We start from the raw sequence: 27523 nt of genomic DNA, 5'->3' as shown, positions 1-27523 counted from the left end.
CTGGAGGTTGACTACCCTGAAACAGACTAGCAGAGGCCCTATGGTTTACCATCAGCCATCACAGGCTACAAAAGTTTTCAAAAGCCTTCCTAAGGGATTACAGGACAAACTGAACTCGTGGTTTCACGCCATTTTGATAAACAAAGTCTCTCTACTCATACGGAGAGTGGAAAAGCGACAGGGTGCCCTTTTTGTGAATTAAGCACCTTCACAACACAAATGACCATGCATGCTATTTTCTTATATTGTGCAATTTTTCTTAGTATATTGAAACTGGTCCTTGGCAACGTCATCAAGTAAGTAAGGTGTGCCTCAAGGAAGAAATCGATGTGTAATGAGTTGATAGATTTCCCGTTGGATTCAGATTTCAGTTGTGTGTGGTGCCGGTCCGATCTACAGATTTCGATGGATTCCGAAGCTTCGGAAATCGATTTGTGAAAATCATATTTAGCTGAACCGGTTATACTTTGAATGGAAGTAGGAGGCGCACGCCTCTTACTAATCTAAGCAATTAGATGCCAGCACGACCACAGAGAGGAGTACAAGTAAATGCTTAATCTTCTGTTATAATATTTATGAATTTGCAGATTATGTTAGTACCAATTTCGAATTGCAAACATCATGACCATTCCTAATTTTTTCAGGTTGTTCTTTTATCGGTGACAGCCAGCATAGCACTACTTGCTCTTTTCGCTAGATATGTTCGGAGACGTAAGACCACTTCAGGCACATCGTACCGAAAACTTCCGCGGAGTCCTCAGATTCTACATGACAGTGATGGAGGTAATTATAAAACGTTTTCCAAATTTACAATATTCATTTACACAAAATTACTGCATTCATGTAGTTGTGAACTACTGGCTATTTTTTTTCAGAGGGAGTTTTTAAACTAGCTATTTCTTTCAGAGGGAATTTATGAGAAAAATGTTTTAAATATGCAAGCTAGAGCTATAATGTTTTCTTCTGTTAAATGTTTCCAATTTGCGATGACTTGGAACATATATTATGCATAACTTCTTAATCATTTCATATCTCTTCATCCTCCCTTTATACAATATTTAAAAATATTTCAAAACCAATGATAGTCACTGTAAACCTTTTACTGAGCCAAATCATATTTGATTTCAACCAAAACATTGGTTTGGTTTGCAAAACTAATGACTGAAAGTTTGCAAAACTATCGACTGAAGGTTTCAAAACTAATAACAGCCACTGCACACCTTTTAATGAACGAATTCACATGCAATTTGAACTATATATGACAAAGTTTAGCGGCCCTTTGCGTCTCAAAGTAATATAAAGCTACATTCCCACATATCAATGACAGTGAACGTGATGAGTTTAGTGAAAATATGATTACCATGAGTTCTAATTGGACTTTTTTCACTGAGACCGACCGAGTGTGTATGGATAGTCCCATTAGAACTCATGTGCCAATAATATTTTCACTTTGTCGGTCAAGTTCATCGTCACTGATAGGTGGGAATCCAGCTTACCGGTACTCAATCAATTTCAACTTAATATAGAGTTAGTAGATGTTAACATTTTATTATATTCAAAATCATTTTTCGTAACGACTAATTTTTTGAATTCTTCAAAGTAACTTTACTGCTCTGTTGATTGATTTGCTGGTTTACCTAGAACGTGGTATTTTTATTTCTTTACTTTTACTGTACATTATTGTTGTCTTGATTACATTCATCTGTACCAACCGTATTACATGTTTTCATTCATTAGTGAAGCTCTACAAAGTTCTATTGTGAAGTGTTAATAAAAAATACGTGTTTAGTGAGTGCACTGATATTACTATTGTGTCTGCTAAAGTTTATAATGAAAGATTTGAAATATTAGAATAGAATGAAACTCAATAAAAGCTTTTCATTAAGAATGTAAAGAAAATACTATAATAGGGGACTGAACATTTGAACAATAGCTCAAGTAATGAATTCAATTGTTGAAGAAAAGCATTATGTTCTGTCTCACTTGAAAGATTTAAATAATTTTGAATCGGACCACGCTCTTAATACTATTAAGGCTGTGCAAAGGCTAAAAGTAAACTTTCTACTGGTGATATTTTTCAAAGTTTTTCGATTTGTATATCATCAAGCTATCAAAATGAAAAAGTTTTCTCAGGAAAGCATTTCTTTACCCATTATTACTTTTTGAGATATGAGCGCCAAAAGTTTAAATTTTTGTGACAGAACATTTCAAATTCGGTAAGAGATTAATCAATGAGATTTAGAGTTTAAATTCTCCATGAAATTGTTGATTGATGAAAAACAAAAGAAAAATCGAAAATATGAAATGAAATAATACTTTATTAGGCAGATTTAGGACTTTTAAATAAAAGTTCTTATATAAAAAATATCAATTTTTGAGAAAGTTATTCAATTTACTAAGAATGACAAAAAATAACTTTTAGTTGGGTTATTTTTGGTAATTTGAATAACTTTCTCAAAAAATTATATTTTCTATTTTTGTTTTGTTTTATTCAATCAACAATATCATGATGAATTTATCCTTTAAATCTCATTGATTAATCTCTTACCGAATTTTAAATGTTCTGTCTTGAAAATTTAAACTTTATGCGCTCATATCTCAAAAAGTAATGATGGGAAAAGAAATTTTTTCCTGTGAAAACTTTTTTATTTTGATAGCTTGATGGTGTTCAAATCGAAAAACTTTGTAAAATATTACTAGAAGTAAGTTTATTTTTAGCCTTTGCACAGCCTTAAAATAAACCTTATATTAATACTACTAATATAATTAGTAAATAAATAATAATCTAATGGGCTAATGCAGTATCAATTGAATAATTGAAAACTGATGTTCATGCAATAAATTATGAAAGCTAGCAGTGAGGTCCACGTTATAATGGCAGTATTTGCCTCTGGTGTTGCTATACTTGTCTATTATTCGACAAAGCAGATAGCTCTATCCTTTTCTAGCTCTGCAACGTTGCCAGTTCGGTTTTTAATAATGTAGAAATATAATTAACAAAATATTTTATTAAATTTTATCTCAATCATGAAAATAATTCACTTTTAATTTATAAATCATTCCTTATGAAAAACATCATCGCTTCCAATCTAACAAATGCTGACGGTTCAAAGTGAATCTCACTGAATAGTTAAAACGCAGCTTTGAGCGGCGACCTCAGTTTTTGAAAATTGCCACTGCGTTGCGTTATTCAGTGTTCTATCTAGCACTTATGGAAACTTTCATTACCTGTTGTCTCTCATAACTTTTTATTTCATCCTTGGGGCCAAGCCACATAAAGCGTTTTTAGGCGTTTTCGCACTGGCAGCGGACGAGTCGGCAGGACAGAAAACTCTCCGATCGGTTAATTATCAGCTGATTCCCGAACGCCAATCCTTTCAAATGATAATCAGCCAATCGGAGAGCTTCCTGCCTTGCCGACTCGTCCGCTGTCAGTGAAAATAATGTACCGTCAAACCGGTTAACTTGGGACAGTAGTCTAACTTGGGACAGTTTAACCCCTTCCCTCCAATTCCAACTTACCAGCTGTCTGTGCAATTCATTCCGAGTTCTGGCATTGTGGATTTGTTGGGAACACATCATTGAAAATATTTAATAACGTTTTAAACATCTAATTAACAGCTAAGATACTTTTTTAACAGTCATAACAATCTACTATCACTAACCTAGAAATTGAGCCTTTAATAACTTCTATTTTGAACACTCAATTATTAAACACAATTATTTTATCTATTATTCAATTATTTTACAGTTAAAGTATTTTTATTATGAATATGAAACATATTATTCAAAATCTAATGTCACAAGTTAGCCTTCAATCACTCAATTGTCTTATTTCAGGCAAATTATATTGGTGTCCCAAGTTACCCAACCTCTGCGGGTAACTTGGGACACCATTTTTTTTTCAGAACAGGTTGGAATAATAATAAAATTCAATGTATATATTTGAAGTATTATTAAAGACCTAAGTTTTGGGCTCAGGAGAAATAAACTATTAAAATAATAATGGAACTGAATTTCAAGTAAAAGTTGAAAACTGTTGCAAGTTAGCCGGTTTGACGGTAGGCCTACACTATCCCAGCCCAGCATTTAAAATATGTCGTTAATTGTCTTTTTTCGTTAGGGCTACTCTTGAATAAAACTAAAAATACAAATCAAAGTACCCTTTTTTAAATTGTTTACTCACTTTAACAATTTTAAAAAAGGGTACTCAGATTTGTATTTTTAGTTCTATGTCGTTTATTTATTTCAAGATTGGTAGGTTTATTATTGAAGTACTGTTGTACATTGATACAGTAAACGTTACATCTTAAATTTTACAATCCAAAAATTTCACATGAATGCATATTGAGCTTTCATTAAGAAACAATAGTATATTTTTTCAAGTGCAATCGATTGTACACAGAAACGTTTGTTTGTTGGTGAGTTTGAGCATCTGGTCCACACATTGCTTATTTGAGATAATGTCACTTGAGAGGGGCCTCACCCTCCTTCACCCTTCTTCTTTCTCTTTATCCACCTCTTCTTTTCTCCTCCATGTTCCTCTTCCTCCTTGTTTTTTCTTTCTCCTCCTCATTTTCCACCCTTTTCCACCTTGTCATCTTCTTTTTCTTGTTGTTGAGCACAAGTGTGACAAGCAAAGTGATAAGGCGACCAGTCTCAGTGTAGTTGGTTGGCAATAAATCAAACGATACAATCTGCCCGCGCGGGTGAACTGCAGCCCTCAAGCCCGCACTGCACTGCAAAACACAGTCTGCCACCACTCTCAGCCAGAGTCACATTCAACTGAAATTGTCAGCATTCCTTGTAAATAACATCAACGATTCCCCTTTCCATTCATTGCTGACAGAAGTGAATCTCAGTACAGGGGCCCTCGGCTGGCCTCAAAGGGGCGCTTTATTCATAAATGGTGGAAAAGGGTGTGTTTGGATGTCTGGGGGAGGTTGAAGCATATGAGGAAAAGGAGTTGGATGAGGGAAAGGAGATGTTGGAGGAAAAAAGGCAGAAAAGAGGGAGGAAATTGAGGTGGAAGAAGATGGAGGAGGAGGAAGAAAAACTGAGGAAAAATGGTAGAAAAGAAGAAAGAAATTGAGGTAAAAGAAGATGAAAAGAAAGAGGCTCGAAGATTTGGAAGAAGAATAGATAAAATAATATTGTGGAGGAGATAGGATTAGATTTTAAAAAAAATCAATGCTAACTTGATGGAGTATGGGATTGTGATGCAGGGGTAAAGATGAATGAGGAGAAGTAAGACAAGGCGAAGGAGAGAAGCTATAGTATTAGACATTATGTTAAACGAATGATTCAGCTGATGTTGAAGTAGAAAGAACAAGATGGAGAAGTTGAAAAATTGAATGGAGGCAACAAAAAATGAAGAATGAGGCGAAAGATATGGAGGGAGCAGCAAAATAAAGATAATAAAGAACTTCTTTTTTATTTTCAGGTAAAAGAAGATGAAGTGGGGAACATGAAGATTTTAGGTGAAGTAGTAGAATTTAGTAGATTTAGGAAGGAGAATGTAGTAAAAGAAGAACTCACAAAAAGAAATAATAAAAAATAAATTATTTCATCACAAAAACACTACATAATCAAGCATAGATCAGTAGTATGTGACATATCAAAACAAGTACGGTAACAAATTAATATATAAAGTCTATATAATGTAACACAAGATCACATTCATGAACTCAACGCTGAATCATCCATTGAAACAACCGAAAACACTCCTCCATGGTTTAGGGTGCAGCTGGAGTTATCATCTTCAATCTCCACCTGAACCGTCTCAAGTCATCGATGCTCTTGAATTGTAAGAAGATTCAAATCAATGATTAATAATAGGATTAAAAACAATAAAATGAGCAGGCAACAATGGAACAAAGAAAATTCAAAATCATCATGCTAGTGTAAGTACCTTCCATAATAAGTAGAGAAATGAGGGAAAGAGATAGAGATAGAATTAGATGAAGAGCAACTAGAGAATGGCTAGCAAGTAGATAAAACAGTAAGACGAATAAGGAAAAGAAAAAGGATCAAAAGGTTTTATTCATCATGCAAATCAAAAAATAAATGAAAAGCAGACAATGCATTTAGGAAAGAGAAGAGAATGTGAGAAAATAATAATAAGAGAAACTTGAAAGGTAAGAATCAGTGGAATGTGACGGAAAGAGAAATAAGGAGATTAGAGAGGAGTACGAAAAATAAAATCAATCGAAAGAATCAGAAAAAGGAAGAGAATGAAAAAGAAGTAGAAAGAATGAAGAAAAGTTGAGCCAGTTGGGTTTAGAAATGTGGATTGGATGCGAGACATTTTTCATCACGTTCGGTTTCAAATAGCACAAAAATGACAACGGAACAGCCCTCTGGCTGTTGTTGTAAAGTAAATCTGTCAGCTAAAATAAATTTATTGCATTTTCAAAAAGTCATTGCGGGTAAGCTCCAACAACATTGTCACTCGACACATAGGACTTTTTATTCGCTCTCAAAATATGATGTGATAAAATATGTTTGTTTGGGTTTTGATTATATTGGGTATCCCAAAAAGGATGATCGGTTTCTAAATGACTATAACTTCAATGATTTGTAACATTACTGTTGTTCTTTCACATTTCGCAGTTTGTTTAATTGCCCAATTTAATAAAACTTCATAAGTAATAGAATTGTTACTGTAAAGAGCTGCAACCAAGGTCTAAAGATGAACCACACTACGTATGCAACGATGGTGTCTTTGAAGCACTGATGCTGGTACAGTTGCTAAGTTTTCTGGATTGACCACTGTATGTATAGATAATGCAAAGGGTCACTTAATAATGCAGGGTACTAAAAAGTACAGGGTTGTGCAGGGAGGTATGGATTATTTGAAATAACATTTACACACTTATTTTTAAACAAAACTCAATTTTTTTCAGTGTGTACCTTTAGATGTTGCCATTATAAAAACTAAGAGGAAAAAATATTATGTACGAAAAAAAATAATGTTATTGTTTCACTCAGGGCTTCAAGGATTCGTGGTTTGTTTATGTATACACGTGCTTTTAGGTAGCCCCATAAAAAATAGTCACAAGGTGACAGGTCCGGTGACCGAGGAGACCACTCCACATCTCCACGCAACGAAATGAGGTGTCCAGGGAAGGTCTGTCTTAGAAATTCCATAGTTGCTCTCGATGTATGGCATGTCGCCCCATCTTGTTGAAACCATACAGTATTGAAGCTGATACGTCGTCTTCTCAATTGTGGCAGAAGAAATTCACGCAGCATCGTTAGGTAACGATCCGTATTAACAGTGACGGTTCGTCCGTTTTCTTGAAAAAAAAAATAAGGGCCAATAATTAGTTTTATGGCGCTATCTAAAAGCACATGCATACATAAACAAACCACGAACCCTTGAAGCCCTGAGTGAAACAATAACACAAGAAATTCGAGCGGTACCACGTGCTATGCTTCCGAGGAGTACGGACAACTTCTCACAACGTCTAAAGGAGTGTATGGACAAGAACGGACAGCATTTAACAAATTTTATTTTTTGTACACAATCAATGTTTTAATTTTTTCCTCTAATTTTTATAATGGCAACAAGGTACACACTAAAAAAATAAATTTTGAGTTTCGTTAAAAAATAAGTGTGTAACTGTTATTTAAAATCATCCATACCTCCCTGCCCAACCCTATATAATATATCTACTAAGCGTCCTTATACGGACAATCCAGAGAACATGTCCCCAACGTTCCATTAGGTGGCGAGTTCCAGCTTTAGACATTGGTTGAATCTCTTTACAGTACCAATTCTGTTAATTATTACGTTTTATTGAATTGGGACATTCTTCATAAAGACTGGCCTTATTATAAATTTTGACTGTAAAAAACTATTCATTCACAATTTTTTTTATACGTGAATAAAACTAAACGAGTAAACGCTATAAAACATATAAATAATGCATAACTATTTCACTCATTTGATTTTTTTATTTAGTGTTTACTTTAAAATTTTCTTTGAGAAATGACAGAGATGACATTGTGAATATAACGAGACAAAGCTAGACTTTTCATCAAAATTAATTGCCGCTTTTTCATGTAATTCAACTTGAAATTTAGCACTTACCATGGATGAGACGAGTCGTTCATTCTCCATGATGCGTGAGATGGAGAGAGAGAGATAGAGTGAATGAACAAGTATGGTTGGTTAAGTGAGTGAGAAAGAGAGAGAATAGCAATGTTTTGTGAGGTTGGCTAAAACTCGTTTTTAGAATCCATTAGGAAGAATAATAGCTGAGGTCTCCTTGTGTTACTGAAGCTGGTTGTCACGTTTGTGAAAACCTTTTAAATATTGCCTTGTTTTTTCGGTGTGAACGACAATATCACAAATTTACCAAGTCATGTAAACAAAGCTAATAGGAAACTAATTGCTGTGACAGGTGTCATGCTATGAAATAGTTTAATATGAAAAGTTGACGTGTGCGTATTTTTGTGTGTTTTGTTGAAAAATTGAGAGCAAAAAATTCAATTAACTTCTTAAAATTCAAGTTTAGTGTAAATTTGCTTCGTATAATTATTATTATATTATTCAAAATATGGTGTTTATTATTATCATCTTAGAATTGGGTTCGCATATTGATAAAACTGGAAAAGAATATTTTACATCAATGTATTTTCATAGTAAATGATATTTCAATATAATACAAATGATGGATCAATTTGTATTTTAATTCCCAATAAATTTAACATAGAATCGGCAAGGTTTTGCAGCAAAACATTATACAGTACTTCACTTTGATAGAATTTACAAAATGTATGCATATTGCAAATCATAATACAATCAGTTATCATGTTTGTGTTGGATATTAACAAATATTTATTGAACAAGCGTTAGCGAGTATTCACTTTTGACTTACTGAAGGCCAAAGTCGTTTTCTGTCTGTTTCTATCTGTCGACACATGATTTCAGCTCAATAATACACAACATTAATTTATTTATATGTTATATTAACTCGCTTCCTTCAACGCCTGTCTGCCTGGTGTCTAGTATGCTATTATTAGTCTGCCTGACATTTATTTTTTTTGTTCAAAGTGTTAAGCTGGATTTACACCAAAGTTATTAACAAAATGTTAATAATAATAATAATTTAACAATAATTTTATTAATGGAGACAACAGGACAAACCCATTTTGCCTCCTTCACACAATACAATATTTTCAACACATTATACAATTTGGAATACAAGAAGATAAAAAATGAAGAAATATACAATTAATATGAAAGAATACAAATAATCATTGAAGTAATTGTAAACAATAATAATTGATTATAAGAATAATTATTAAACAAAATAGAAACAAGTAATAACAAAAAGAGAAAAAAGAAGAAGAAAGAATGAAGAGAGAAAGGATGTCTGTGTAAAACCAAGAATGAATAATCAAATTAATAATAATAGAAATTTTGTAAAATCAATCACAAAAAGACAGATCACATGCTACCCAACCAAGTTATATGAGATCTTACGGAATTTGGAGGGGGAGAACCAGAAGACGTCTAAGTGCTCTGAACAATGATTAAAGATTCTCTGAGCTCTATCAGAGAAAACTCCTATAATTCTGCTATTCTGTGGCTCTATTTAGAGGAGAGTTATAATGACGTACGGTTCTAGAGCGCGCTATATGAAATGAAAAATCAGAATGGCGAGCAATGGTATTTACATATATATTAATTTTTGACAGCAGATGGGATGAATCAATTTTATTATTTAGTAAATTATAAAGGAAAATGAGTGATTTGACATCGCGTCTTACTTTCAAAGAAGTAAAATCGAACTCATTTCTAAGTGAATTGAAGGATAATCAAAAGGACAAAAGATATTATGTTTTCTGTAATAAATGCATCTCGAAAATTTGTTCTGTAAACGTTCCAGTAGGTAAATCTGTTCATTATAATATGGATTCCAAATTTCACATGCATATTCTAACAGGCTTCTCACAATTGACTTATATAGAAGTATCAAAGGCTCTACATCACTGAAGGGCGAGCAAGTCCTCAGGATGAATCCCATCTGCTGATTAGCTCTATTAACTGTGTACTCAACATGTGAGTTGAAAGAGAGGTCATAGCTGAAAACCACCCCCAGGTCCTTGAACAATTCCACCCTTTCCAAAGGGATACCACTTATAGAATATATATTATTATGAGGAGCGGATTGCCGGGTGAGACTCATGAATTTGCATTTATCTACATTAATTTTTAACCCATTTGAATCACACCATCTGGACATATTATCAATATCTCTCTGCAAATTGTAGTAATCATTTTGATCCTTAATTTCTTTAAACAACTTTACATCATCTGCATACATGAGACAGGAAGAGCTGTTGATAACAGATGGAAGGTCATTAATGAATAAAATAAAGAGGAGTGGTCCCAGATTAGAGCCTTGAGGTACGCCTGATGGGCACTGAAAATATTTTGAATTAAAATGATGAATTTTTACATATTGAATCCTCGCCTCAAGATAACTCTGAATAAGATGAACTAAATTTTTACTGAATCCCAGTACTTCGAGTTTTCTAATCAGAAGTCTGTGTTTTATGGTATCAAATGCCTTAGATAAGTCTGTGTAGATAACATCAGTACGTCTCCCACGATCCAAAGTCTGTGACACTTCATTACTGAATATCATGAGATTGGATACAGTGGAGCGACCAGGCAAAAATCCATGCTCTTCTGATGATATAATATTCTTACTCTGTTCATAAATTATGGAATGAAGAATTTTTTCAAAAACTTTCGAAAAGCAATTTAAGATTGATATAGGTCTGTATTTTTTTATTTTATTTCTATTTCCACTTTTAAAAACAGGAGTAACCCTCGCAATTTTCCATTTCGATGGAAATTTACCCGACCTTAGAGCTAAATTGAAAATGTATTCTAATGGCTTCAGCAGCACTGCAGCACAGCCTTTTACAATATAAGTGGGGATTGCATCAGGACCCTCAGAGCAGCCCGACCTCAGCCCATTGATGGCAGATAGGATATCATCACAAGTAACCATGCCAACGCTCCCATCTAGAAATGAGCACCCAGACATCTCCGGAAACTCCATCCGTGCATCAGGCGCGTCAGCCCCATAAACAGATTGAAAATACCTGGAAAACCCATTTACAATATCAGCCCCACAGTAGGACTCACCGTCCAGTGTCATGGTCGACTCTACAAAAGAAGTTTTCCTTTTCGAATTAACATATTTCCAGAAGTTTTTTACGTCATATCGCAAGCTATTCTGAATTCTATTGAGGTACGCCTGATGAGACAATGCAATTCTATTTTTTAGAGATGTTCTTAATGATTTAAATAGATTATCGTGATAAGGTGAAGTTCTTCTCTTTCTTGAGCATTTATTTGTAATTTTCAAATCAGATATAATATCAGACGTAAACCAAGGAGGATACTTATTGTTTGGAAATTTCATTTCCCTCCTTGGGATAAATTTTTCAAAATTATGGTCGAGTACTTCATAAAACCTATTAACTGCAGAGTCAACATCATCATAACTCAAAACGGAGTCCCAACTGCAGTCACGGAGACCACAATAGAGGCCGAGAAAGTCCCCCTTGCAAAAGTCATAACTAAACTCGGGTGATCGGTTAGAGTCGAGCTCTGACGTCATCACTGAGTATGAGGCTTCCACACACAATGCAGGATGGTGACCATCTTCAGGGAGAAGTGGATCATCGCTTTTCATTACTTTAACTGGGAAATTACTCAACACAATATCCAAAGTTCTATCAAGCTCATTTTGCACAGAATTATAAGATATTAAATCATAAAATGACATGAAGCTATTAAGGATTTTTGCTTTAGTTGATCCAGAAAACAGATTATAAGTATTAGAGATAATTTCAGGCAAATTAAAATCTCCAATTATCATTAAATTACTACTAAGTAATCCATTAAGAGATTCAATATAGTCACAGTAAGTAAGAAAAGTATTTGATGTTGTAGATGGTGGCAAATAAACAGCTGTTATATGATAAAACGTTGAGTTCAATTTCAGTTTAATTCCTACTGAATCAAAACAATTTCCATTATTCTCGCAAAGCTCACTACAAAGCTCAGACTGCAATGATTTTCTCACTGCGATTAGCACTCCACCTCCCCTCTGACGACCATCACCCCCTTCCCTATCACTCCGATAGACAGTGTAGCGATCATCAAAAATTTCACAACTGAGTATGCCGCTATGCAGCCAGGTCTCAGTCAAAACTATCAAATCATAATTAGCAATCAAAAGAGATTCATAAAGATTTAAGGTCTTAGTACGAAGTCCCCTGACATTCTGGTAGTACACAAACAAGAAATTCATGACATAGGATGAATAAAAATAAATAAATAAATGGGTATTGATACCCCAGAAAAAGACTAAGATAAAAATGAAAAATAAATATATAAGTATGATATTATTACAGCCATCCTCAGCCGCAAAAATTATATTAGATAGAAAATAAAACGGACATTTGAAAAACTCTTTGATCGTTCGTGGATGTAAGTTAAATTTAACTTGATAAACATGATTCTATCTATTCACAGAAAACGAAAGATTTACTTCCAATCCAACCGGCAGCTTATCTGCCGATAAGAATATCGGAATACGGTACAGTTCTATAACAATTTTGTACGACTAACTCATAAGATAGAAGGAATATCAAACAGAAAAGTATTCGAGAGTTGATTATTCAGAAAGTGAAATATACTCATATAAGCATAGTATATAAAATCTCATTTAGCAAAAATATGTTTTCTATACATCCTTATTCGTATTGAAAAAAAGTGTAATAATCCACATAACAATGTAGATAGATTTGACTCGAGAGAGAAAAAACACAACTCATTAATCACATCCCTATAAATAAAATCTGGCACGGTACAAAATGATCAAAGCTGATTATGTAGAAAAAAAACATAATATTGATAAAACTATATAAAGTAATTTTAAAAAATAAATAATGAAATTTAATCAAATAAAAAGCGAAGGAAAAGAAACGTGAAAAGAATTAAGAATCTACACATTTCCGATAACACATCCGGTGGATTATAAAGTTCATTATGATACCTCATTCAGCAAGAATATGTTTTCTATGCATCCTTTATTGTATTGAGAAAAAAAAGAGTACTGATAGAGATAATAATATAACAATATAATGAGATTCCACTTGAGTGAGAAAACATTTAACCCAACTCATTAATCACATCCCTCTATATAAAATATGAAACAAAACAAATCATAGCTCAATACAATAAATACATAGCTCAATGTGAAAAAAACAAACCTAGATATAGCTATAAAAAGTAATTCAGAATAAAAAATGAATAATGAAATTCCGTGAGAAAAATTGAGATTCCAAAAATTTTCGACAGCACATCCAACATATCATAAAGTTCACTATAATAAACAATAAATGAGAACTTCATAAATTAATCTAAAATAAGATCACTCTAAAATGAGTAAGATTGAATAATAAAAGTAACCTCACACTGTATTTTAAGCTTTAACAGTAAATAAACAATTGAAATAAAAGTAACCGTCACTAATGAAATGGTTTGAGAAAGAGAGAGAAGAGCAAAAAATAACAAACATTTATCAGTATGAAGTAAGAAATTAAGTGAACAAAATTTTGAGAGAAACAACCACAGTAAGAGTAATCTAGCATTGAGCAGTGATAGGTACAGCTTTGAGGTCCTCTTCTAAATTAATAGAAAAAATACGTCCATCAGGTACTACTCTGATTTTTATTGAACCGGACTTATCCACCCAAACATACTTGTATTGAAATTGTCTCTGAAGATTCCTAGCTTCAGCAAAGAGCTTTCTACGTTGAGCAGTTAATGATAGATTTATATAAATTTGTTGTTGCTCACCTTGCAGTCCAATATGTCTTGTAGAAAGACCCTTTACCACTTTCCGACCCTGTAATATTGCATGCGTGTCAGTACGCCTCACAAATTTGGCAATGATGGGTGGCGTCGCTTTGTGTGGTCCCCTCACTGGCAGCCGGTGACAGGCGTTGATCGCATCAGCTGTAACATGCATGCCGACGGCCTCACATGTTTTCACCACCAGTCCGATTGTGGAGGATGACCTTGAGGTTTTGTGAATGAAAGTCATACATAATTTCACTCCTGGGTTTTGGAAGATTTTGTGTTATAAATAGTCACGGATAAGTACAAATTTTGTATTAATTTCATTATTAATTGTTTCTTGATCACGTTTTATAATTTTGTTTTAGATCTTAATTCTTAATTCTATTTTATAAGCCAAACATCGTTTAGAGGTTATTTTGAGGTTAGGTTTTCGAGATTTAAAAATAAACATAGATAGTTTACTTGACTAAAATTATAACCTAATTAAAATCCTATCATTTATAAATCAATTATTATTATTGCAAGTAATATAATTTCTTAGATAGGAAGATGAGCTCAAATAGAACACCGAAGGTTATTAATAGAAATGTAAACATTGCGGGAGTACTTACGCGTTCCCAAAACCAAAATTCAAAAACGCCAAAACCAAAAACCCCAGTTCCTCAAACTACTTTAGCCGAAAAAGTTGCTCAACTACAAAGTAGCCACACTAATTTAAAAAACCAATTAGAAGTAACTCTAAAAACGTCTGAGGAAGAAAGGTTAGGGATGGTAGAAGAAATTAAATCTTTGGAACTGATTATAAAATTACAAGATGAAGACCATAAAAAAGAAATACTAAATCTAAAAAATCAATGTAGTCTAATGTCGGAGGAAATAAAGAAACTAAAATCTAAATTTGATAATACTAAATGTATGATAGAACCTCCGTCCAAATGCAAAAAAATAGAATCTAACCTAAATGATGGGAAATGCTCTGAAAATGGTCAAAATAAAACGTACAGTGAGGTTTTGAAGACAGCAACCAAAAATATAGCTGAGGGAAATAAAGATAGGAAAGGGAGAGTTCTGCTACTGACGTCCAGTCATGGACGTGATTGCAGTGATCTCCTTGATAAAAGATTGAAAAATAAATTTGATGTCCAATGTTTTTTCAAGCCAAGTGCATCAATTAATGCAGTTGTAGAGTCAGCTAGGGAACAAACTAAAGACTTTGATGAAAATGACTATCTAATTGTACTGGGTGGCTCAAATAATATAAATGAACCTAACTTGAATCATCTTCCTCAAGTAACAGAAAAAATCAAGGAAATTGTGCCACTCAGCAAAAAAACAAACTTAATAATAAGTACTATTCCTAATAGGTTTGATAGGCCAGAGTTAAATGAAGCAATCAATTCGACAAACAAATCAATCCATAATACAATCAACAGCCTAAAAAATAAGAATTCTAAACAACTGGGGATTTGTTTTCTAAATGAAAGGCTGAAAAGACATAACTTCACTAATCATGGGTTGCATCTAAATCGATCTGGCAAAGTAATATTTTGTAATAGATTGGCAGAGCTGATTGAAAGCCGTTTGCAATCCTCTGGTTTAAAAACAGTCAAAAAAACAAATAACGATTTTTTAGTAAATTGGCTCAAAACAGGGAAAGGGAAATAGCTACAAATGCTAGAGATAGAGTAGCACAAGATGGTAAGGTTTTTAGTATTTATCATCAAAATATTCAGTATCTTCGCAACAAAATTGACAGATTAGAAGTATTTCTTAAACAGGAGGATCCTGACATTGTTATTTTCACAGAGCATGGCTTAAAAATAAAGGAAATAAATCAAGTTAGGATTCCAGGCTATTCACTGAGATCAGAATTTTGTAGAATAGCTCATAGAAGTGGTGGTGTATGTATATTCACTAGCAATGCTAAACATACCCAAACTTATGAACTGGATTTTGTTAAGAGATTTTCTGTTGAGATGGATTTAGAGGTGACGGGACTAAGGTTAAAAATTGATGATCGATTTGAGGTAGCAGTGTTAGGTATCTATAGGTCACCAAATGGAGACTGGCAAAAATTTTGTGAGCTGCTCCACACACTTTTGGAAATTACAACCGCTCGTTTCACAAATGTTATAGTAGTAGGAGATTTCAATACCGATTTTGCCAGGCAGGATAAAATGACAGAGGATATTAGAGATATTATTAATATGAATAATTTAGAAATTAAGGTCCACGAATATACAAGAGTAACTCGAACTTCACAGACAATTATTGATAATATCCTCACAAATATAGAAGGTTGTAATGTCAGGTTAGGTAGCTCAGATCTATCAGATCATAACTATCAAATTTTAGATGTTAAGTTGCAGGGCCAGAATCCAAGCAGAAAAAAAACTTTTGTGAAAGAAATTCAGCAATATGAGCTAGGAAATATAAATTGTTTGAAGCAGGAACTGCTTCAAGAAAATTGGAGTAGTGTTTATAACAGTTGTAACCTAAATTACAAATATAAGCAATTCATTGATACTCTAAGATTTCACATTAGTGTATGCTGTCCAATAAAAAAAGTCAAAGTAAAAAGTAAATTAAACAAAGTAGATGAATGGATAACTGAAGATATTCTTACTCAAAGAAATATTGTTAGGGAAGCTTATGAGGAATTTAAATTAGTGAGGGATGTTCCGAGTGAAGTCAAATACAAATGTCTAAAGAAAAACTATGCAAAAGAAGTGAGGAAAGCTAAGTGTAAGAAAACAGCTGAAATATTAACAACTAGTACCAATTTTAACTCTGCTGTTTGGGAGGTAATTAATAGAAATAGGAGAGCAGCTCAAAAAGATACAGTTACTAATGTCCCTAGGATAATCGATGAACATGGAAATTATATGGATGATAGTATAGACATTTGTAACTTTTTCAATAAGTATTATCAACAGGTTGCATATAATCTCCAAAAGTCACTGAACACTAATACTTGTAATACAACTACATTAAATGCTGAGCCAATTGAAAAGGTATTTAAATTTCATCCATTATCAAGAGATGAGTTGTCAAGAATAATAAAAAATTTGAATAACAAAAAAACAGTAGGATTGGATGGGGTCTCAAGCAAAATTTTAAAAGAATGTGAAAATGAATTACTGGACCCTTTATTGCATCTCCTTAATACTTCACTAGAGCAGGGTATTTTCCCTGATGATCTGAAACAAGGAAAAATTTTGCCAATTTTCAAGAGCGGTGATTCTGAAAGAGTTGAAAATTATAGACCCATTAGTATTCTAAATGTAATAAGTAAAATTTTTGAAAGAGTAGTTTTAAATAGGCTATTGATGCACCTGGAAGAAATTAATTTCATATGTGATGAACAGCATGGGTTCCAGAAAGGGAAATCTACTAAGACTGCAATAGTATCCCTTGTTGAAAGACTAATAGATATAATAGATTCAGGTGAGAAGGCAGCCGCAATATTTCTTGATTTATCCAAAGCTTTTGATTGTGTGAACCATAGAATATTATTGGAAATACTAAAAACTGTAGGTGTGAATGGTATAGAACTAAAATGGTTTGAATCATATCTCATAGGTAGAAACCAGTGTGTTGAGCTTACCAAGGTGGATGGGAATGAAATAGTAAAAATTAAATCTCAAAAACTGGAGGTCCAGGCTGGAGTACCTCAAGGCTCAATTCTGGGTCCCTTACTGTTTCTGTTGTATGTGAACCAATTACCAAAAGAGTTAAAAGATCACAGAGCTCTGTTGTTTGCTGATGACACATCGCTTATCTTTAACAATTATTTATTAGATAGTCTAGAAATAAATGCTTTTACTGGAGTACAGTCAATTGTCCAATTCTTGAAGCAAAGGCAATTAACAATAAATAGTAAGAAATGTCAATTCCTACAATTCAAAAGTAAATATAATTCAGTAGAGGATAGAGAAATAAATGTGTTTGTAGAGGAAAATGAATTAGACCAAGAAGAGAAAGTAGCATTCTTGGGAATTTTATTGGACAGGAAATTAACATGGCATCCTTACATTGAGAGGATATGTAATAAGATATCATCTGGGGTATTTGTCCTGCGGCAGCTTGCTAGGCTGAATGATAAAAAACTACTGTTAACTGCTTACCATGGACTTATACTATCTCATATTAGGTATGCTATTTTAGTATGGGGTAATTCATCTCAACAAAATATGGACAGGGTGTTTAAGATTCAAAAGAAGGCACTCAGATGTATAGAGAAAGTGAATAGGTTAGACTCTTGTAGGCCTTTATTTAAAAAGCTTGGTCTATTAACTGTGCCATCTTTGTATGTATATGAAGTTGTAATGCATGTGAAAACGAGTGGTGTGATCCAGAATTCAGATGTTCATGAGTATAATACGCGAAACAGAGCAGATTATCATATAATGGGTCACAATAGTAGGTTATTTGAACAAAAACCAGATTATATTGGTAGGAAATTTTATAACAAGCTACCTCAAATCTTGAAAAGTAATGATGATTTGAAGATTTTCAAAAAACAAATTAAAAAATATTTAGTTGATAGAGCTTTTTATAGTGTACAAGAATTCCTTTCAAACCTAAACTAGGTTGAACTACTTAGTGTTAGAATTTACAAAATGTATGCATATTGCAAATCATAATACAATCAGTTATCATGTTTGTGTTGGATATTAACAAAATTAATATTTATTGAATAAGCGTTAGCGAGTATTCACTTTTGACTTACTGAAGGCCAAAGTCGTTTTCTGTCTGTTTCTATCTGTCGACACATGATTTCAGCTCAATAATACACAACATTAATTTATTTATATGTTATATTAACTCGCTTCCTTCAACGCCTGTCTGCCTGGTGTCTAGTATGCTATAATTAGTCTGCCTGATATTTTTTTTTGTTCAAAGTGTTCAGCTGGATTTACACAAAAGTTATTAACAAAATGTTAATAACTTAATCCTTATAGATTCTATTAGATTGAACGGAACTTGACAAACACATATGTTCATATTGTGTATGGTAAGTTATGTTCAATCTAATAGAATCTATGAGGATTAAGTTATTAACATTTTGTTAATAACTTTGTTGTAAACGCAGCTTTAAATTTGTGAGTAGAAACTACTATTAACATTTTATTATTCATTGTATATGTACTCATTCATTTCATTTTTGTATTATTTATTTGTTTCTTCAAATTTTGAGATCATTGAAACAGTTTGAGATATCTATGTGCGGATTTCGACAGTAATTTTCCTTGTCTGATCCAAGATGGCGGAAAAAAGTTTTGAAGCGACAGAAGTTTTTTTTTCAATTGGAATAGTATCCCCATGGAATCTACTACTGTAATAGGTTATCATACTTGTAAAAATATTATATAAACATTATAATTCTCACCAACTCTGTATAGATACAAGTTGCGGATCTCAGTGAGTTCAATACAGCAGTTCATGAGCGAGTTCTTCAACCCAGGGGGTCTCTAGTATTAAATGTAACTAAAACACTAATTCTAAATGTTTAGTTTAAATCAATTTTACTAAAAGTTGGTATTAAACTCCTAGGTCAAATAAAAAATCTCTGGACTATATGGTAAACTTCAAAATAACATGGAAGGAGCAGAGTTCCATGACAAGAAATATGATTCATGGCTACGACACCCGAGGGTAAAGGCATTCCTCTAGTCAAACTAACTGAGAGCTCACATTGTTTTCGAAGTTTTGGTTCCTTAGTAAACTTCCCTAATCAATATTATTAGAGCTCTTTGCCCCAATTTCTTTACATCTATTTAACTCCTATTCATGTATTTTCTTGTGAAGACTGCCTGTTATCCTATTCAACATTTTCCTCTATCAATTTTGTGACAAGCAGTTTCTTATCTTCTCAATACCGTTCGCTATGCTAAAAGTAAAAAAGAACCTTGGTTGGGCTGCAATCTGCAATATTCATGAAAATTCAGGAGAGAGTTATAAGTTTACAATTTGTTCCATTATAATCTAGCAAATAAATCAATGCCATCATTTGTACAAATGAAAATGAGCAAATCCTATGAAAATATTGCAACTATTTTGATCGTTTGGAGAGAGATGATGGAACTAACATTTTTATAGTTATTTATCATAGTTTGTAGAGATCGCCATAAATTTGTAAAACATAGTACATCGATAGCAGACTGTATTTTTCTTGAGAGTTGAGCTCAGCCTACCCTTGCAAGGGCACTACTTAGTTACACCTAGTGGGCCTATCTCTGGTCAGTGTGCAGGATCTCTTTCTACTTTAAAGCAGGAAATGGGATTCTGGAGATTTAGCCCCTTGATGAAAAGTGTAATTGCCTCTCAGACCCTACAGATTAGTGCCCCGAAGTCATTTTCCAGTCTTTCCCCATTAGGCCTTTGTTTGGAACAGGGAAGCAAATGCTTTACTTGGGAATACGTAACCTCTCATACGTCATATATCACAGTAAGAAGCTTCGCATGTATGGTACAAATTCCATTCCACTAGTTATAAATCGTTCTTACAGTAGTAATTTGGCTTGCTTCATTACACATAACATTGAGTTTGTATTTATTTATTTTATCCTTAGCAGAATTGGTAGAGGAACTGATTTGGGTAAAAGCCTCTTGTCCATTTCCTGTAGTACTATTATTCAAGCATGTTATGATTCAACCTTTATATATTCCTTATATACCTTATATAAGGTTTTCTTATATATTCTTATATATATTCTTATACCTTATATCCCTATATATCTTTATATATTCAACCGTTATAGATTCAACCTTTGTTGGGAGTTAACCTTTTAAAATCTAAAAGAAAATCTTCCACATGAACTTCGTTAAGTTGTATGTAGTTATCGTTTCAGTAAGCCTAAAATATTTCGCAGTTGTGAAACGTTGTATTTTTAATGTATGAATTATCTGAGGAAAAATAAACCAATTTGAATTTGAATCTCTGTAAGCTTGATGTAATGATGGTACAGTTGTTGTATAACGTTATATTCCTAATGAAAGAAATATCCAACGAAAAATAAATTATTTGGATATTTTTTAGGGTGATACTCACAGTAATTTCAAGGCTTGTGCATAGGTAAAATGAGACTGATGAGGACAAACATCTTTAGGTGAGTTCCGAACTACAGGGAAGTGATTTTAAAAATAAATAAATGATATTTAGAGGAGTCGGCTCTAATTGTGGTCACCCATCCAATACGCAATCCTTCCATGAATATCAGGCGAATGAATCTCAACTTATCTAAGTGATAGCGATAGCTTATCAGCGCGACCACAGAACTAACTTATTTCCTAATTTGAATTAGAGTTATTCTGACAAAGCAAATTGAATCCCATCAAATGTGATGAAAATAGTATTAGAATAAATATTACACTTTAATGATGATGATGATGATGATTGATTGATGCTCATAACTCTCCCCTCCTGAATGTTTCGTTCATTAATTCAAAGGCATACAGAGATTTTTACAATTCTACAATAATTATCAAATACCGAGATACATAGTTTCTAAATATGAATTAATCAATGAATTTGTATGTTTGATATATTGAAGAGTATTGAGAAGATTTTATTCATTCTCTATTAATTTATTCATACAAGCACAACATACTATAAAAGTATTTTCTATACATATAAAATAAATAAATAAGTTAGGCTAATGTTCAATTCGTATTTTGCATTTTTTATAGAATGTTTTATGTGATGGGAAAAGTTTTGCTCGTGATTACAACCTATTCATCAATTAATCCATTTAAATGATTCATTATCCAGCTAATTTATAATTAATTGATGGATGTATTGTGTGTGGATAGACGGAGGCAGCAGCTACCGACGCATCGCGAGCCCAGGGCTGCGCAGCCTTCGACGGCAGGGCTCGCTGCTGTCCGGCTTCTCCGACCGGACGTCAACGGCTGGCTCCGTCACGCTGTCCGCCGCGTCACATGGCGGGGGGGACGCCGACAACGCTGCCTGCACGCAGCCCGTCACGCCGCAGCAGTTCGGAGTCATGGGTATGTGTCGCATTCTAATCAATGCACGTGTTCACACCTAATTTATAATTCTAATTTATAGTTTATTATAAATTATCAATTATTATTATTATCAATGAAATCAATTCATTGATTTGTTTTTATTATGAGTGTTGTTATTATTTTGCATGTATTCATTTGTATTTTTATTGTATCTTGTGTGTATCAATGATTAAATAAATTGAATTGAAATGTTGCTATCGTTCAGAATTAGTGTGAATGTGTCCTATACTAACTAATGGGTGTGTCTTCATACGCAAAGGTCCCTTTGAGACGTTGCTGCGCACTATCCGTTCAAGCGCGAAATTATGAAACTTCTATTATTCTCACGAAGGATTAAAATAAAAAATGAAGGTTTACTCTGCAAATATGTGTAGCAACATGGATAGAATGAGGGTTTGCAAAAACAGGATTAAACTTTCTAAGGCGTTGGCGGAATTGAACTATCATCGCTCTGGTACTCTGTGGAGTGAATTGGTGTACTTACTGCTGTTTGTCAAGTACAGAAATCTGGATATTTATTTATTCATTTATTCATTGATTTATACAATATAACTCTCAACTATGAATGATTGGGAAAGGAACAACAGGCTTAAAGCCCAAAACGGTTCCTTTCCCAAATTTAGATAGAAATTGTACAATATGTTTATACTTTATGATTTTTGTACAATTTTGAGTCCAAAATATTTATAAACTAGGAATTCCAAATTAAATAAGAATACTTCACTAAATCATCACTGATAACTGAAAAATACTGTTTTAATAATTGAAAATTTTAAAACTTGAAAAGAAACTCAAACTTACTCCAAAAAGGTGTAGAAGTCTAATCTTAATAATTCATCTATCAAATGCTATGCTGATTTGCTTAACAATCAATAGATAAACATACAACTATCACACCTGAACAATATTTATAATCATTAAAAATATGATTCTATTGACAAAATGTATAGGTAACGTGAGTGAAATTTCTCTCTAACCGGTACGACACAGTTCGAAGTGTAGCAGTAGTATAAATGAGCCAACGTATAAAGTACTTGTAATGATTCGATTAGTTTAGAAGTTAGCAGTGCCAGAATTGAATTGTAAAATAGAGATGAGTAGAGAAAAGTCAGCTCTCTTTTCCTAGTTGGTATTGAAAAAGTTGGTGCTGAAAAATTCAACTCACCAAGTGTAAAGTTGAGGTAGGAAAATAAATACGACTGTATTCAAATAAGTTCAGCAGTAAATTTCGAGTCATTCAAATTTAATTGACAGAGAGTAAAGAGTAAGGGATGCAGTCGTGCATCTCTTTTAAATTAGTAACTAGATATCAATTGGACGTTATGGTAATGTGGGTGCTTGTAGTGTGTCGCAGTGTGAATGAGTGCAAAGCACTGCACTGGATTGCGCTATTACAGGTTGGTGCGCTGTTACAGGTTCCAGCACAAGAGAGAGGGTTTCTTCTCTGTTTGAAATAGAAATGCAATAAGCATCAGTGACTGGGATTTGGTTATCTGGCCTGGCGCATTCCGTTTATTGGCTCTGAATTAATGTAATGTGACTTGCGACCTAATACCACATATGCGCTAGAAGTAACTGGTGACCTGATATGCGCTAAAGGTACAGACTGTATACAGACTATTGGCGTATTATGAGGCCGATAATAGTGGCTTGCGATCCAATGCGCTAAAGGGACAGACTGTAGACAAGACTATTGGCTTACTATGAGACCGATAAGTGAGTTGTGAGCAAATGCGCTAAAGGGACGGATTGTATACAGACTATTGGCGTACTATCGGACCGATAATGAGACCATCGGTTTGTGACCCTGTTCGGTGAAGGGACAGATTGTGTTGTGAGTGGTTTGCGAACTAATGCGGTAAAGAACAGACTGTAGCCACCCATGTGCTGAAGGGGCAGACTATTTACAGACTTTTGCATAACGGAGAGGTACGTTGAGTGGGAGTGTGGTAACATTTATGACAGAAGCACGCATGTAGAGTGAAGCTAGGGGTACGTAGCTGATGGCCAGGTGAGATTTTATTTAAATGGACAAATGGACGTGTTTTGAAAATAACACTTTTAGTTATTCAAATCAAATTATTTATTTGCCAATTATAAAGATAACAATAATAAATAAAACAAATACTTCATACTTATACAGAATAAAAATAAAATTCAAACTTCAAATTTAATTAGCGTTGCCAGCAAAACCTAAGTTTGTGTGCTAGCAACGGGTACCAAAAGATGTAATTTAATTTAACATAAACATAAAAGATGATTAAACATTTTATTTAAATGGTAGTAATAATAAATAAGTTAATCAATAATAATTGTAGTAATATAATATCTGAAAAAATGTAACTAAGTGAAAATAATATCAAAGAAAAAAGTTTTTTTTAATAAAGTAGATTCTAACTGTACATGAGGCGAAAAACATTGTTACTTCTGATCCATCTCTCTATATTCTTAATGGCTGATTTATTAAATCCATCTGAAATTAATTGGTCTGGCAAAATTTTCTGGCTAATTAATTATTTATCAATTTATTACTCATGTATATGAACTGTCTGCGGAATACTGTTAAATTTGTTCTAGGAATGCGGTAATGAGATAATGAACGGAAATTATACGACGGAATGTTATTTTCAAAGAGATTTTTATACTTATGAACGGCTAGAATTAAGTTTTTCACGTAAAGTTGTCTCACAGTTCAAACTGGGAACTCTTTCAATTCAATTCATTTATTAGGTATGAATCTGAAGTTTAGTTTTAGTGATTAAGTTTAGTTTAGTTTCAGTAGCCCTGATACCTACTGTTATCTCCACAGCTATATCTTGTTATTAATAAATGCAATAATTATTGTTATTACTCATCGATTTGAAATTATTAACACATAAAAAAACTCGCGATGAGCAGTAAAATTACTCAACCTTTTTTTGAACTGCTATTGGTAAGTCTAAAATTGGAATAGTAAATGGATCGCTTGATTTTCCGCTCCGCCCTCAATAAAGGCAATTATTCAATTATTGTTATTCAATCCTTTTAATGATAAGTGCTTGCTGTAAAATTGAATAAATAGATGAATGAACTATCGAGCCAGAGTAAATATGGTTTGATATTCCACTTTCAATTGAAAAAATTATTTCCATAAAAACTGTCATTCTTTCTAGTGTAATGTGTAGAAAGTTTCTAAAGTGGTCTCATGGGAAACAAACAACCCAATCTTTAGTTTCAATAGAAGTAGGTGTGTAGGCATTTACCCTGCCAAAGGTAGTTACTGGCATTTTATTTACTGAACGACAGGAGACTTTTTCCACAATAAAAGTTGGCTTGAAGTTAGCTTAGTGTGCTTGGTAACAATTTATCGAACTTGTAATGGAATTTTCTCTTCTGTCGCTCAATAAAAAGGAAACTTTTCTTCCAGTTAGAAGTCCTAACTGTTCAGTTGGAACCAGCAAACTGTTACCTCAGTCACAGTCACACTCGAATAGATACTGTAGCATCTCTCCACAAACAACCTACAAATGTAACAAAAATACTGTCAGTATTTATTCTCTCTTATCAATTTATGAAACTTTCATATCTAACAAGAACTTATGAAACTAAAATTGAGTCAATTTGTACTTGAACCGAGGTTAAACATGACACTGTTTGAAGGCTTTATTGAAATAATCAATGAAATTTACTTACATCACATTATTACTCACATCTCAATATTTATACGTAATGAAAAGATTGACTTATTTATACAAACCTAAAATAATCAAATCTGATAATAGTATATTTCGCACCTAGGGCCGAAAATGAGGCTTTTCCGGCTCGAAATCAGTTTTCAAGTCCGAGGCCATAGGCCGAGGACTAGAAAAGATTGAGAGCCGGAAAAACATTTTTGCCCATGGTGAGAACGTTATTTTTCGCCACACAAAAAAATAAACAATATAAATATGAGAATAATTGTTTATTAGGCACTTCCGATAGCAAAACAGGAAGGTCATAGCTCTAGCAAATCTGAGGTAATCTAAATAACCTAAAAGATTATGTTCAATTATGTAAGAGGTTGAGTTTATACTTTTTATTCTTCCAAATGACAATAAGATGATATTATTATAAATGTTTTGATTCTTGAATAATAAACACAAATAATGAAGTTTTTTGATCAGCTGTTTTAGCACACTTGAAATTTGGCCAATCTGAATGTCAACGTCAACAATGCTTGTTGTCAACTTTGGAAGTTCAGGTTAGAAGTTCTATCCTACTCTGAAAATCGAATTTGAATAGTTTATAATATATATCTTATCTGTATTTTATTCATCCAAATAAAATTATAGTATATTATTGCAGAATACTTTATTCAATATTCTAGAAGCATAAACTGATTCCGTTTCATAAACTATTTTTTGTGAAAACGTTCAGCACCATGGATATTGCCCAATTAGTTCCAAAATTATCCACCAGGTCTCGTGATAAACGCAGTACTATGAGGTTTGAGGTTAGATTCTATTATACTCTGAAAATTTAATTTGAATAGTTTATAATATCTTATTTGTATTTCATTCATCCAAATAAAATGATAGTATCTTATTGAAAAATACTTTATTCAATTCTAGAAGCATAAACTGATTCCGTTTCATAAACTATTTTGTAAACACGTTCACATCAAATCAGAATCAGCTGACTTCAAGGTTATTTTACAGCCCTAGGGCCGTAAAAATTTTACCGGCCTGGTCAGAAAACAATCACTTTCGGCCTCCATATGACGCACGTAAACCAGCTCATTACATCCAAGTGGGGCGAAATAGTTATTTGTGCATCTAGGGACTAAAGTGTAACTTTTTCTCCCTGAGGGAAACTGTTGTTGCCCGAGGCCTGCCGAGGGCAACAATTTCCCTGAGGGAGAAAAAGCACTTTAGTCACGTGATGCACATAACATTTTTCCTCCACCTACATTGCAAAACGTACTACAAAAAATACCTTTCATAATATGATCCTTCGCTTCAACAAATTGTGTTCTAACATTTTTCTTGGGCATTTAATCTTCTCCAATTTATATATGCTTGACATTAGAAAAGAATGGTCCAGTGGTGAAAGGGTGTGCAGTCTATAGATTCACAATATTATTTGAAAAAAACAATGCTAAAAAGAACGAGATTTTTCCGAAATCAAAACGCACACTTCCAAGCACATTGTTTTTAATTTCACTCTGTTTTTCACTTTTAGACACTGTTTTTCACTTTCACACTGTTTTCCACTTTTACACTGTTTTTCACTTTCACACTAAAACTTAATTCTATCCTAATTGCTACTGTAATAGTTGTTGACATTAATTGTACATTGGTGGCAATTTTGAAAAATTGTGTTTGGTGCTGATGACATTGCGGCTGAACTGGATTGTGGCTGCCTTGCCACCACTGTTGGCGAAGGAAGTTCTTCGTTGCTGGATAATACTGGCATAGGTCTATTTGCAGTATGATCCAAATTAATATTTCGGTTACTATTCTGGTTTAAAATAGCATGTGCTGTTGCTATTTTATTACCCATCGATTCCTCAATGTAGCCTTCGGCTACTGTGCTGCTCTTCCACCCACCATGTCTTTTCAGCTGAGTCAT

The 27523-nt window shown here is 33.3% G+C and overlaps 1 protein-coding gene across 1 annotated transcript in view; it reads left to right on the top strand.

Moving 5' to 3' along the window:
• The window catches only part of LOC111049748 (mitoguardin), a 244274-nt gene that overhangs the window by 1508 nt on the left and 215243 nt on the right, over positions 1 to 27523 (top strand). The window contains exons 2-3 of the mRNA XM_039424068.1: positions 645 to 783; positions 21716 to 21913. Of these exons, the coding sequence (XP_039280002.1) occupies positions 645 to 783; positions 21716 to 21913 (337 nt within the window). The remainder of the gene's footprint in view (positions 1 to 644; positions 784 to 21715; positions 21914 to 27523) is intronic.

The sequence above is a fragment of the Nilaparvata lugens genome, chromosome 3 (assembly GCF_014356525.2).
Source record: "Nilaparvata lugens isolate BPH chromosome 3, ASM1435652v1, whole genome shotgun sequence".
Classification (NCBI taxonomy): domain Eukaryota; kingdom Metazoa; phylum Arthropoda; class Insecta; order Hemiptera; family Delphacidae; genus Nilaparvata; species Nilaparvata lugens.
This window is presented reverse-complemented; position numbering and strand designations above follow the sequence as displayed.